This window comes from Parasteatoda tepidariorum, chromosome 7 (genome assembly GCF_043381705.1).
Source record: "Parasteatoda tepidariorum isolate YZ-2023 chromosome 7, CAS_Ptep_4.0, whole genome shotgun sequence".
In the NCBI taxonomy this organism is placed as follows: domain Eukaryota; kingdom Metazoa; phylum Arthropoda; class Arachnida; order Araneae; family Theridiidae; genus Parasteatoda; species Parasteatoda tepidariorum.
This window is the reverse complement of record NC_092210.1, coordinates 89,711,092-89,723,798: the sequence shown is the minus strand read 5'-3', so window position 1 is coordinate 89,723,798 and position 12,707 is coordinate 89,711,092. Positions and strand designations below refer to the sequence as shown.

At 33.4% G+C, this 12,707-nt stretch overlaps 1 protein-coding gene across 1 annotated transcript in view; it reads right to left on the bottom strand.

The window, feature by feature from the left end:
- The window catches only part of LOC107447792 (solute carrier family 22 member 21-like), a 29,034-nt gene that overhangs the window by 2,717 nt on the left and 13,610 nt on the right, over positions 1-12,707 (bottom strand). The window contains exons 5-8 of the mRNA XM_021145578.3: positions 6,634-6,763; positions 6,314-6,426; positions 3,958-4,163; positions 2,484-2,665 (exon numbers count right to left, since the gene is read on the bottom strand). Of these exons, the coding sequence (XP_021001237.2) occupies positions 2,484-2,665; positions 3,958-4,163; positions 6,314-6,426; positions 6,634-6,763 (631 nt within the window). The remainder of the gene's footprint in view (positions 1-2,483; positions 2,666-3,957; positions 4,164-6,313; positions 6,427-6,633; positions 6,764-12,707) is intronic.

The window sequence follows — 12,707 nt, the reverse complement described above, 5'->3', positions numbered from 1 at the left end:
GAAAAAAGAAGAATGACATTCAAAACAATTTGGAAATCTCTTTCAAGAGAAACATAATACGTCAATTATCTTTACTATCTTTAATTCAGAATTGTTAATGATTTTTCTCATCAGCATTTCAAATACTATGAATTGAATCGTTATAAATGTTAAGAAGTAAATATGGATTTATAGATAGCAATTATTTAGCAAATATAGATTTATAGTTGGCAATTATATAGTAATCTAGTTAAGTATATTCTAATTGAATACTACTTTTAATTTTTAAAAAAAAGCTACCAAATCTAGTAATAAAGAGAGAAAATTGGGAAACCATTAGAAAACTATCTATAAACAGGCTGTCGTAGCCATGGTAAGTACTTAAAGGGTAGCTTTGTCAAGACCCGAATTATGCCCAGAACAAGAGCTATTGATCAAAACATAAATCGATCCGTTTTAAATCTACAAAAAGTATGAAAAACAAATTATTATTTTTAATACACTATTTTATACACTATTTTTAAAAGATGCATTTTATTATTAGATTGGATTATCCATCTCCCTATCGGGGATGAAGAGAAATTTTTTAAAATTATGTACGTACATTAAGTTAAAATATCGTCTGCACTAATTAATTAGCACATTTTAAATCGTCCCTTCGAACCATTAAGATACCTAGAATATGAAGATCTGACCATTAGATCAAAAGCTATTCTGGGTGGCCCGTTTTTTGGCGCGCTGTACCTTATGTACTTAATTTGATATTGGATGGAGCGCTTTTTAAAGTTTAAGCGGGGGGAAAAAACAATGGCAATGTGGGTAATTGGCAAAACCTATGGAATAATTCCGATAGAGGAAGACGTCTGTTTAACATCATCAATAATGTCAACTACTTTAATTCAATTCCAATTAAACAAGTCAGTCATCTGGTTCCTAACAGGTCACGGCCCTTTTCCTTCTTTCTTCCATTACCTTCATATCTCGGATACAAACCTTTGTACTTGTGGTCAACCAGGTACACCAGAGCATTACTTATCAACTTGTCTTTACACAATATCATGGCATACACGACTTTCAAACATTATTAATTAACACATTTGGCAAAAAAAAAACTTTCTTACAAATAAAACATTAAACTCTAAATTAATTAACGTAATGAATTTTCTAGCAGAAAACGACCCCTTATTAAAATTTTAATTAAATCTGACTTTTTATGTAATCTTGATAGTGTTTAACAGTTTTTGATTTTGTCCTTCATTATACATTTCGTCCTCGTTTACATTTTCTTTATTTGTTTTCTTTTTACTTCTTTTTTTTTTCAATTATTATGTATGTAACAAAATTCGCTTCATTTATTGTTCTCTTTGCTTCAATTTTTTTTAATTTTTTTTTATAAATTTAACTAATGTGATACGAATTATTGTCATCTGTATCATCTATATTGTGCAGTTATGAATTTTGTAATGGTTTACTTATGTGCCGAGTTTTGTGCGAGCTAGACTGTCGTCCAGACGTGGACTATATGGTTAAGGGTTTTGCAAACCTAGGTACGTGTCCACGTCTGGAAGAAAAGAAATAAAGCTTTACGCGGTTAACAATATCAGCGAAAAATATAGCAAATCACAAACCTATTTTCCCGTGCTTTTGTAATACAGGGTAATTCAAAATGAATATAGCTATAACTATTCAATGAAAAAGAACTGACATAAAATTTAGTCACATCGTAGACGAAACTTTGTATATATGCGTCGCATGAGATTTCCCTTGGTCACGCGGGCAACATCTAGGCGGTATTCACATTCTGAAGCATTTGTGTAGTCACCGACGCATGCGCTCTTTGAATTCGTCAATTGTTTTGGGGCCTGGGATGTCTGCATATGCTGTTCCCATTTCGAGGTTCTAACGCTGACGAAATCTTCTCCGCACTGTGATAACATAAAGACAATTGTTAAAATCAAACATGCAGAATGCTTTCTGAACTGGACTCTCCAATTCGACTGATGAACTAGCGCATGCGTAGGATTCCGCTTCATTGCACCTGCGCCTTACGCAAAAAGTCTACTTTCTATGTTAATCTTAACGATAGATTATTCTTCATTAAATTGTTATAGCTGTTTGTAATCGTTTCATTCATTTTGAATTACCCTGTATTAGAACAGTTATAGTCACGCTAGTTATTTCACGCTAGAGCTGCAAATGATGACGGTCTGGAAAACATCCCTGAGGATGATCCGAAGATATGTAGAGGGGATAGCTTCCCTGTTTTGGTAGCTCGACGACCTGCCCGCGAAGTCGAACACTTTACGGTAGAACAGTTTAGCTAGGACCCATACCGCACACCCTCAGTCCCTATGCAGACTGACCCATGTGGTCACCCATCCTCACATGAATCGCAGCCAGTGATGCTGGACTTCCATGATATACTGGGAAGCGTGTCTTAACGATCAATCCACAGCGGGATCTGTATTATAGAACAATCACTGATGCTTTTATGTAATGCTTACCAAATAGATGAGATAGGGAACGAACATTGTGGCTGCCTTGCTGAAGAATTTGCTGATTCCCATGAAGAAAGATCTGGAGGTCGTCGGATAGAGCTCACATGCCTGCTGATCTGTCACCATGAACGTACCCGATATGATAAGCTTCCCAATCACGCAAGTCACTATTTCACTGTACGGCAGGCCTGTAATCACATATATTGAGACAATTGGATTATTGTATGCAATTTTGAACATAGAATGCTTCCTAGAAGCCATATGACTTGGACCCTCATTCGATCAATATTGACAAATAAGGGTTAAAAGGGTAATTATTTTCGAATATTGGCCTTATATAGAGTTGTCTGATTCACCCCGTGTTTTGCAGCCACTTTACAACCACTATCTGCCTGCTCTACATAGAATTGTGGAGCAGGCATATTTTCAGAGAGCAGGCATCAAGCAGAGCACGATTCACCCCATATCTTACAGACATTTTATATATATATATATATAAATTTAAATGGTGAAATCCGTAAACTTAAAATAACGTAACAAAACACTTGTTTCTTTTCTTATCTTTTTATTTTAATTTTATTTATTTATTTATTCTTACAGGGTATAGAAATATAAGCTCTCTTTTTTGAAAAAAAAAAGTAAGAAAGAAAGATAGGTAGGTATTTTATTTACGTCGCACTATAGCTACACAATGGGCTATGGGAAGCAGTCTGGGAAACATCCCTGAGGATGATCGGAGGATCCCTATTTTGACCCTCTGAAAAGGGGATGGCTCCCCCGCTTTGGTAGCCCAACGATCTGCTAGCTCGGAATCGAGCACTTTCGCGATAGAACAGTTCAACGAGAACCAATACCGAGCACCCTCGGGTCCCCATTTAGGCTGCTCAAAATAGTCACCCACCCGGTTACTGGCCGCAGCTAGTGATGCGTGTTCTACTGGAAACCACGTCTTTACTATCCGTCTACTGCGGGACGCGTGACTGAAAGAAATGGGACCAGTTGTGAAAACTGAATATCGGGTTTTCGGCAGTGTTTTGTGAGACAGCTTGGACAGTTATATTTTTTATTCCAATCTTGTAGATCCTGAGTTTTGGATAAATTTAACATCCTATCCTATTATATTTTTTTATTTAGGATACAAAAAAAAGGAATTTATTATTCAAAAACAGTGTTTCTTTACACTTAAACGACTCCCGCAATAAACTGATTCTAAAGACGCAGTTCCCAGTAGAACACCGAAGTCAAGCCTCACTGACTGCGGTCAGTAAGCGGGTGGGTGATCACTTTGGTCAGCCTACGAAAGGGCCGAGGGTACGGGTCAAACTTTTCTTACTTCGCTCGCAGGTCGTTGGGCTACCAAAGTCAGAGGATCAAAATTACAATATCAGATCATCCCCATGGATGTTTTCCAGGCCGTCGCCATTAGCCCATTGTGCAACGTAACTAAAATACCTACTTACTCTAAAACGATTTGTGATACCTGTAGTGTGCATTAGTATGACAACTCCAGTGGCGAAGTAACCAATCGCAGCGGACCATCTCCTTCCGATTCGTTCCATCAAGATCCAGAATATGATGTTACCCGGGGCTTCTACCACAGACAACATGAAAAAGTTGAGGAAAATGTTGCCTTCCAAATTGATGACGTTGTACTGCAGTCCCATGTAAGACGTGAAATCGGCAATCCTGCGAAAAATAATAATTGTCAGATTAAATTGCAAATTATCCTAATGACAAGAATTGCGATATACCCAACTGATCCGTGGTGGCTCAGGGCATAGAGCGTTCAGCTTCCAATCAGGTGACCCGGGTTCGAATCCCTGAACGATTTAAATTACACACCCGGCTTGCACTAACCACGTAAAATATGTTCAGTGGTAAACAGATCATGAGTTAGAGTCCCCTTGCTGCCAGGCTAACCATGAGAGGTGTCCGTAGTTTTCTTCCCCATGTAATGCATATGTGGGTTAGTTCCATCTTAAAAGTTCTATCAATACTTAATTCAGGAGTTCCCTTGTCTCCTGGATTAGGTTCAAAATTATAAGGATACGGAAGTGAACATTGGTAGACGAAAACCCAAAAATTGAGTCTGCTGTTCAATGATGGTTATACGTAAAATATATATCCAACTGAGCCACGATGGCTCAGGGGATAAAGCTTTTGCCTTCCAATGAGGTGAACTGGGTTCGAATCTCAGCAATGGCTGATCGATATGAATTCCGCACCCGGCTCGCACCGACCTCAGTGTTAAAGTAAAATATCTTCAGTGGTTGACGGATCATGAGTTAGAGTCCAGGTTTAGTGAAGGTTTTCGTGGTTTTCACGCAAATGCGGATTAGTAGTTAGTAGCGAGAAAATACTATATGTTGAGGATGCTTGATGATTAAGTAAAAATTCCGTTGTTGAAGTTGATTGATGTAGTTGATATATTTACCATTTATTTAAGAAATTGAATGTTGATTGGCATTCCAGTGTGTTGCAAGAACTGCTTTAATGAAAAATTCAATTTGATAAATAATATTAAAAAAATTTATTTCAGAAATACGGAATCATATTCAGCCCAAAAGTAAAAATTATTAATTTTCGCCCAAGTCAAAATTTTTGATGATTTTCCATTAATGGACCAACATAACCTTGATGGTAATCATCAATAATTCCATAAGTAACCCTTTCAATGTAAGAATTCAGACTGATTTATGATGGTCCAACATAAGAATAATACCTTGTTTGGATGGTTTGTTCATGTTGAACTATCAGGAATTTCCATCATAGTTTCTTAGAAATCAAATTTTGTAACGATCATGAACAACCATCATCTCAATGTAGGAATTCGGACAGATTTATGATGATCCAACATAAAAATAAAAAAACCAAATTGTTTTGATGGTTTATTTCTGCTGAACCAACAAGAATTAAACCAATCATGAAAATGTATAGTTGGAACCATCATGGACTATCACGGATCATCAGGGATTGCTGGTCCATGTGAGTCAAACTTCTCTTGATGATTAACCACCATAGTATTAAGGTAGCATTTTCCATCATGGAATGATGGATGTGTGTGTTGTCATATGTGATGTCAACCATGTGTGTGATGATGTGTGTGATGTTGTGTGTGATGTCAACCATGGAAAATGTTGGACGACGGTGACCATCAAATGATGTCGGACCATCGTGAGTCGCACAGAAACCAACAGAAACCATCAAAATGTCTTGACTTGGGTGTTTACACATAAATGAATACATTTAGAAAATGGTCAGCTGGGGGAGACTGCAGGGCTAAGCCCCAGAGGCCGCTCACCAAGAAAGTCAGTCCATCAGCCTTATTTTGACTATATATGTGGCAGAGGATTTGTAGGCTGTCATGTCCAAACTCAGGAGGCACGGATATTTTATATTATAACCGTCGTAGAACAGCCGACCCAATTATTTGGGTTTATGACTATTAATGCTCAACTCCGTAGCCTTGCAGTTTTGAATCCAATCCAGAAGACAAGGGAACTCCTGGATCTAGTATTGGGAGAAATTTGCCTTCGTGGAGGACTTTTTGATGGAACTGATCCGCATTTGCGGTACATGGAGAGGAAAACCACGAGAACCTCCCACGGTTAGATCTGACGGCAAGGGGAACAATAACCCATGATCCACTGAGGATATTTCACGTCAGTACTGTGGTCTGTGCAAGCCGGATGCGTAATTCGTATCGACTGGGATTCAAACCCGGTTCGCCTCATTGGAAGGCGAACGCTCTATCCCCTGAGCCATCGCGGCTAGCACAGATATTGTTTTTTTTTCCTACCCAGTTATTAAAATTAAATAAATCGAAACAAACATACCAGCAGAAAGTTAGAATGAAAAATATTTTTCTTAGAGCTGGAAACTGTAAAATGGATGAGCAAGAATTTTTCTGTTCCTCATCCTTTTTCTTCTTTATCTTCTCACCCAGAGACTATTAATAATTAAATATATAATAATCAAATAAAATAATACATTAAATACAATTAAATGCATTATAATTAAATATAATAATACATTAAATATAATTAAATATGTAATAATTAAATATAATAATACATTAAATATAATTAAATATATAATAATTAAATATAATTTAGTACAAGTATTGAAAAACAAAAACTCTTTGTGTCTGTCTTACTTTTAGCATCTTAGTGAGTAAGATTTCGTCGACTTCTTTTTTATTTCTTTTTCCAATTTGCTTCATTATATGCAGTGCCTCGTCGTATCTCTCTCTGGTTAACAACCAAATAGGTGATTCAGGAACGTACCTTCACAGAAAATACAAATTAGAAGTTTGAATTACAACAAATATGAAGTCAATTTTGTATTGAATTACAACAAATATGAAGTTGAACCCAACAGTTGATTCAGGGACGAATCTTCACAGAAAACAAAAATTAGAAGTTTGAATTACAACAAATATGAAGTTAATTTCGTATTGAATTACAACAAATATGAAGTTGAACCAAACAGTTGATTCAGGGACGAATCTTCACAGAAAACACAAATTAGAAGTTGGAATTACAACAAATATGAAGTTAATTTTGTATTATAAATTGATAATTAAACCTTCTTTTAGTCCGTACTCATCACAAGTTATAGTTCGTTTACCAGGAGTTGTCCCTTGCCCACGCTGGGTTCAGAAGCGCGGGATGAAGAGGAGAAGCATCTCCGCGCTTGAAGTTGAGACAACCTTTAATGCGCGCCAAACGCAATCAGTGATTTCTTTTTCAGTGACTTACTTATCGTAATATCTGCTATTATACCTTTCGTTACTCTCTAGCTAATTAGATATATTTTAAATACGGCTGCTTTCCCATTAAAATGTCTTAAAGAGAACTAACTATTCACTCAAAAGAGGGAAAAGTCAGCAAATCTTTAATTTATTTAAAGTTAAAAAATTTCGAAATAAATATTTTTGTCTTACGACAGCCAAATAGCAACCATGTGTAATTCACATCCTCCTCCCAAAAATAGTGAACCTCGTGATGAAGGTCCTGGTGAACGAACTCTTGCTCAAAAGAATATGAATGTAATAAAATCAAATTACGTGTGAATTTCAGGAAGCTTACGATATTATCAAAACTGAGTTTTAATCTGTACCTAGAATTGGTGATTTAATTTATAAATTTCCTAATGCCAAACATTTTTCAGCTATTGATTTAAAATGTGGTAATTAGATGATACTGAAAAATTAGCACTTACAACCAATTTTGGCCTTTATGAATTGGGTACTTGCACTTCAAGAAGAAGAAGACCTCTCATACCCACACACAGGGCCTTATCATTGCCTAGGTTCGATAGGCATGGGCTTAGGGACCACAATTTCTGAAGGGCCTCAAAAATTAGCAGAAGGTCTAATGTAAGGTAGGATAGCTTTATGTTTGTTTAAATACTAAATAAAAAAATAATGACAGCTTACAATAAAAAATAATTCAGCTAATCAGTGACTTTTGGCAAAAATCACTGATTTCAATTGTCTGTGGTCACCAAGCTATTTTGGCATAACATTGTTTTGTTTATATTTTGCTTTAATTTATAGTTAGGTAAATTTTATTTTAGAAAAATAATCTTCAACTGACTGTTTTCTTACAATGTTTCTATTGAATCAATAGATTCATTTTCATTATTAGGACTTCAATAATTTAATTTCAAAATATTTTCTAAGGGATCCAGAAAATGTAGTGGGCCTGAATTTGTCTTGATTGGTCCCCGCCCACACACGTGACCTATGACGTCAGTAACATTTATCAGCAAAAAGGCGAATTAAAGTTGTGGTAATTTCTCTACGTAATTTAGAATGTTAATTAACGATAAGTTAAACGATTAATTAAACCTTGTGAAATCTAAAATGAGAAAAATTTAAGTAATTTATTTTTCGACATTGAGTTTCAAAACTTTATTTTCGATAAGATTAAATTTCACAACATTTTTAAATTTAAAAAATATGTTTCCATTAAAAGATTTTAACATAATTAAAAGCTCTAAATTTAATAAATCTCTTGGTAGAACTAATTTTAAATATAATGATGTTAGCAAAAATTTAGAAGGAATTGATATATTGATTATGAATGATTGTGAAAAAAAGAAATATTTGAATTTGTTTGATAAACATCACAAACATATTATTACTGGTAGTTTAGATATTATAGAAAACTTAGAAATTAGGAATATAATGATAAAAGGAAAAAACCTTTACCATATATCAATTAATAAAATTCTTAAATACTTTCTTAATGATCTCAATAGTTTTTGTTTAAAGATATCAAATAGATTCTCTTTACCGTCAAGTATGCTGACAGAATGGAATGGGATGTTTATTATTACTTTAAAAACTTTGTTTTAAATAATAAGGAAAATTTAAAGAACAGGAAAAATTCAACACATTTTTTTAAAATGCTTCGATCAATTATACAATTACAAAAAAAAAAAATTAATTACCCCCCTAGACAAAGCTTACAATAATTATGCAATTTTCTGTAAAAAATTTTATGTTGAACTTTTGAATAAAGAGTTAAAAAATAGCAATAATTTTAAGCTTAGTAATTTAAAAAAATATATATTATCGTTAAAAAAAATTTTAGCTTTATATATGAGGTTAAAAACCAAAATTATTAACATACAATATAATTACTTAATTATCAGTCCAAAATTTCATAAAAGTCCGATAAAATTTAGAACAATCTCATATGAGTCTAACACTTACTTAACTAAACCTGGCATCATTTTTTCTAACTACTTAAATGAAATTATTAACAATATTAAAGAAGGTTTTTCTTAAATTATCACTAATAATCAACCGATTTTAGAATTTATTAAACAAAATAAAAATTAATTCCATTGCAGCTTTTGAATTCCAGGATCTCTTCAATAGCATTCCCCTTTCTAAACTAAAAGATGTTCCTTTGAGTTATTACTGTGATTTTAAAAATATCCTTCATTGCGATCTTGAGGATTGGGAAATTCTGATCAATTTTTGTCTTTTTTATAATTATACTTAAAGCAGAAAAAATATTTTTACTTAAATTGATGGAATACCACAAGGATATAATTTTTCATCTTTCTTAGCAAACTTATTTTTGCTCTATTATGAAAAAAATTATACTCTTAATATTAAATGTGTTTTTAGATGTATTGATGATTTAATTATCTTTAATTTTTAAGATTATACTATTTTTTAAAAATAATATTTACCCCGAGGAATTAATCTTGCTTCATAATCTTGATGATAACATTAATTTGGATTTTTTCGATTTGGGTATTAAAGAAAAAAACATCTGCTTTGTTGATTTATAATATAAAAGAAATGATTGTCCTGTTCATTTCATCAACAATCACTTCATCGACAGGCCATTTCATTGACAAGGCCATTTCATTGACAAGGCCATTTCATTGACTAGGTCATTTCGTTGACAGGCAGTTTCCTCGACAAGGTTGTTTCGTCAACAGGCCATTTCCTCGACAGGTTAATTTCATCGACAGGGTCATTTCGTCGATAAGTCATTTCATCGACATGGTCATTTCTTCGACAGGGTCCTTTCGTCAACAGGTGGTTTCCTCGACGGAGTCATTTCGTCGATAAGTCATTTCGTCGACAGGGTCATTTCGTCGACAGGGTCGTTTCGTCAACAGGGTCGTTTCGTCAACAGGCCGTTTCCTCGACGTAGTCGCTTCATCGACAGTGTCATTTCATCGACAGGGTCATTTCATCGACAGGGTCATTTCGTCGACAAGTCATTTCGTCGACAGGGTCATTTCGTCAACAGGCCGTTTCCTCGACGAAGTCATTTCGTCGACAAGTCATTTCNGTCCTTTCGTCAACAGGCCATTTCCTCGACGGAGTCATTTCGTCGACAGGGTCATTTCATCGACAGGGTCATTTCGTCGACAGGGTCCTTTCGTCAACAGACCGTTTCCTCGATAGGGTCATTTCATCGACATGGTCATTTCTTCGACAGGGTCCTTTCGTCAACAGGCCATTTCCTCGACGGAGTCATTTCATTGACAGGGTCATTTCATCGACAGGGTCATTTCGTCGACAGGGTCGTCTCGTCAACAGACCGTTTCCTCGACGTAGTCGCTTCGTCGACAGGGTCATTTCATCGATAGTGTCATTTCGTCGACAAGTCATTTCGTCGACAGGGTCATTTCGTTGATAATGTCATGCGTAATTCTGAAACTATTTTAGAGACTTAATCTAAATATTTTTATTATTAATTAGAAAAATGTTATCATTTAATTTTTATACTAAAGTAAAATTCTTTATGGTTATTAACAGTTAATATAATGTGACGTCAGCAATCAAATTATTTTCAATATGAAATCAAATTAATAAAAGATTCTTAGAATAAAAAGTAATAAAATAATATTACAATGAAAATTTAGGCACTATTTCAAGGAGGGAAAAAGCTAAATTTATTGCTGTAAAAATTTTCAACATTTTTACATACATTTTAATAAAAACATAGACTTCAGTTGAATTCTCACCGAAATGAAAATAATCATAGACCTAATAATTATATCTGGTAAGTTAAAAAAAATTCTAGGTATTTTTATAGTGGAAAAGTAATTTCTAAATGTTCACTTAAATTGCAATTTTAAACTTTTTATTCAGCATCTTTAACATTAGGACAGAAATATGCTTATTCGAACAATCGAACTTAAGTCTTAGTTACCACTATTCGAGTGTTCGAAGAACTTTAGGAACGCAAACATGATGTTTAGGTATTTACCGAGGCGGTTGTAGACTCTTACAAAATGTAAAGTGCTACTCACCTTCCCAAACATGTTTAGAAACACAAGCGTAAAGTTGCAAAAGTGTTAGTGTTTGCTCTTCACAAAATATGTTTTTTCTATGAATAGTGAATTTAATAATAGCATTAATAATTGAATTCTAATCTAATACTATTAAATTATGCTATTATTGAATTGTACTATTATTATTATAATTAAATACTAATAGTATAATTTAATAAGAATAATAATAGTGGTAAATAAATGATGAATTAATTCATATTTTACTTGCACAATTTAAATTAGACACATTTTGTTTAAAAGAAAATGAACAAAAAATCAAACCTGGAATAGTGGACGCAGGAATAAATAACTCTTACTCCACAAAAAAGACAAGAAAAATCTTGAAATTAAAATTTGATCAATTTCTGACTAGTTTAATTGCTCAAATTTTTAACTGATTTTCTGTACAGGATGAAAACACAATTTTCAAATACTTTCTGACCACTATTAGCGCAACTTATCGCCAATCAAAATTTTGATTATTTTCGGCCTGAACAAGCCACGAGACTCAAAACTAAAATGCAGAAAAAATGAAAATAAAAAATTTATATATATTTAAAATATCAAGTTTGTTCAGTAGACTACAAACGAGAAAAAAATTTAAAACATTTTCACGCATAGCAAAAACAACAAGGGCAAAATTTCTAATAAATTTCTATCAACATTCAAAATTCCACTTTTTTCATTTTGGTGACAAAAATTAACATTTCTTTTTGTTTTTCAGTACACATGTTTAAAAACAATTTCCATTTCCGATTGCACTTTTTAAAAGACTTTCCTTAGTGCTCTAGACTCTTTAAAATATACACTTTCATTGCAAATTTTAATAATTTAAGCAAATTTTTATTCTCTGCCAAATCGAAAAGAAAAACATTTTAATATTTGAGTAAAGAAATAAGTTTGCTAATCTTATTTTATTTAAATATTAATGAGAATAAATTCAGATGCATATGGATAACTCTCCTCAATTCTAAACTCAAAAGTCAATTTATTTGTTATATTGTAATAAGTATCGTTTTTTCCCCCAAATGTTTTAGATCATAAAAACCAATTAGACAGGTTTCCTCCCCTCTTCTGATTTGGAACCATTTCTTACATCATTTCGATTGCATCGCATACCGAGGATGTGGAGTCATGATGAGTTTTTTTTTTTTGTACATTAGCGAAGTTTATTTTATAAGGTAAAAGAACTTATAAATGTTTGAGGAACACATAGGATAAAATACATATTAAACTATTAAGCATTAAAACGTTATAAATAATTAATTAAATAGGAAATAAAATAAACTGGAAATGGGAGAACAAGATTTTTGTTTCAATTAAAATTTCATTTAATTATCAGAAACATCCCTCTTCAAATAAATTTCACTAATTGTCAGAAACTTCCCTCTTCAGCAGCATAGCTGACAAAGACAT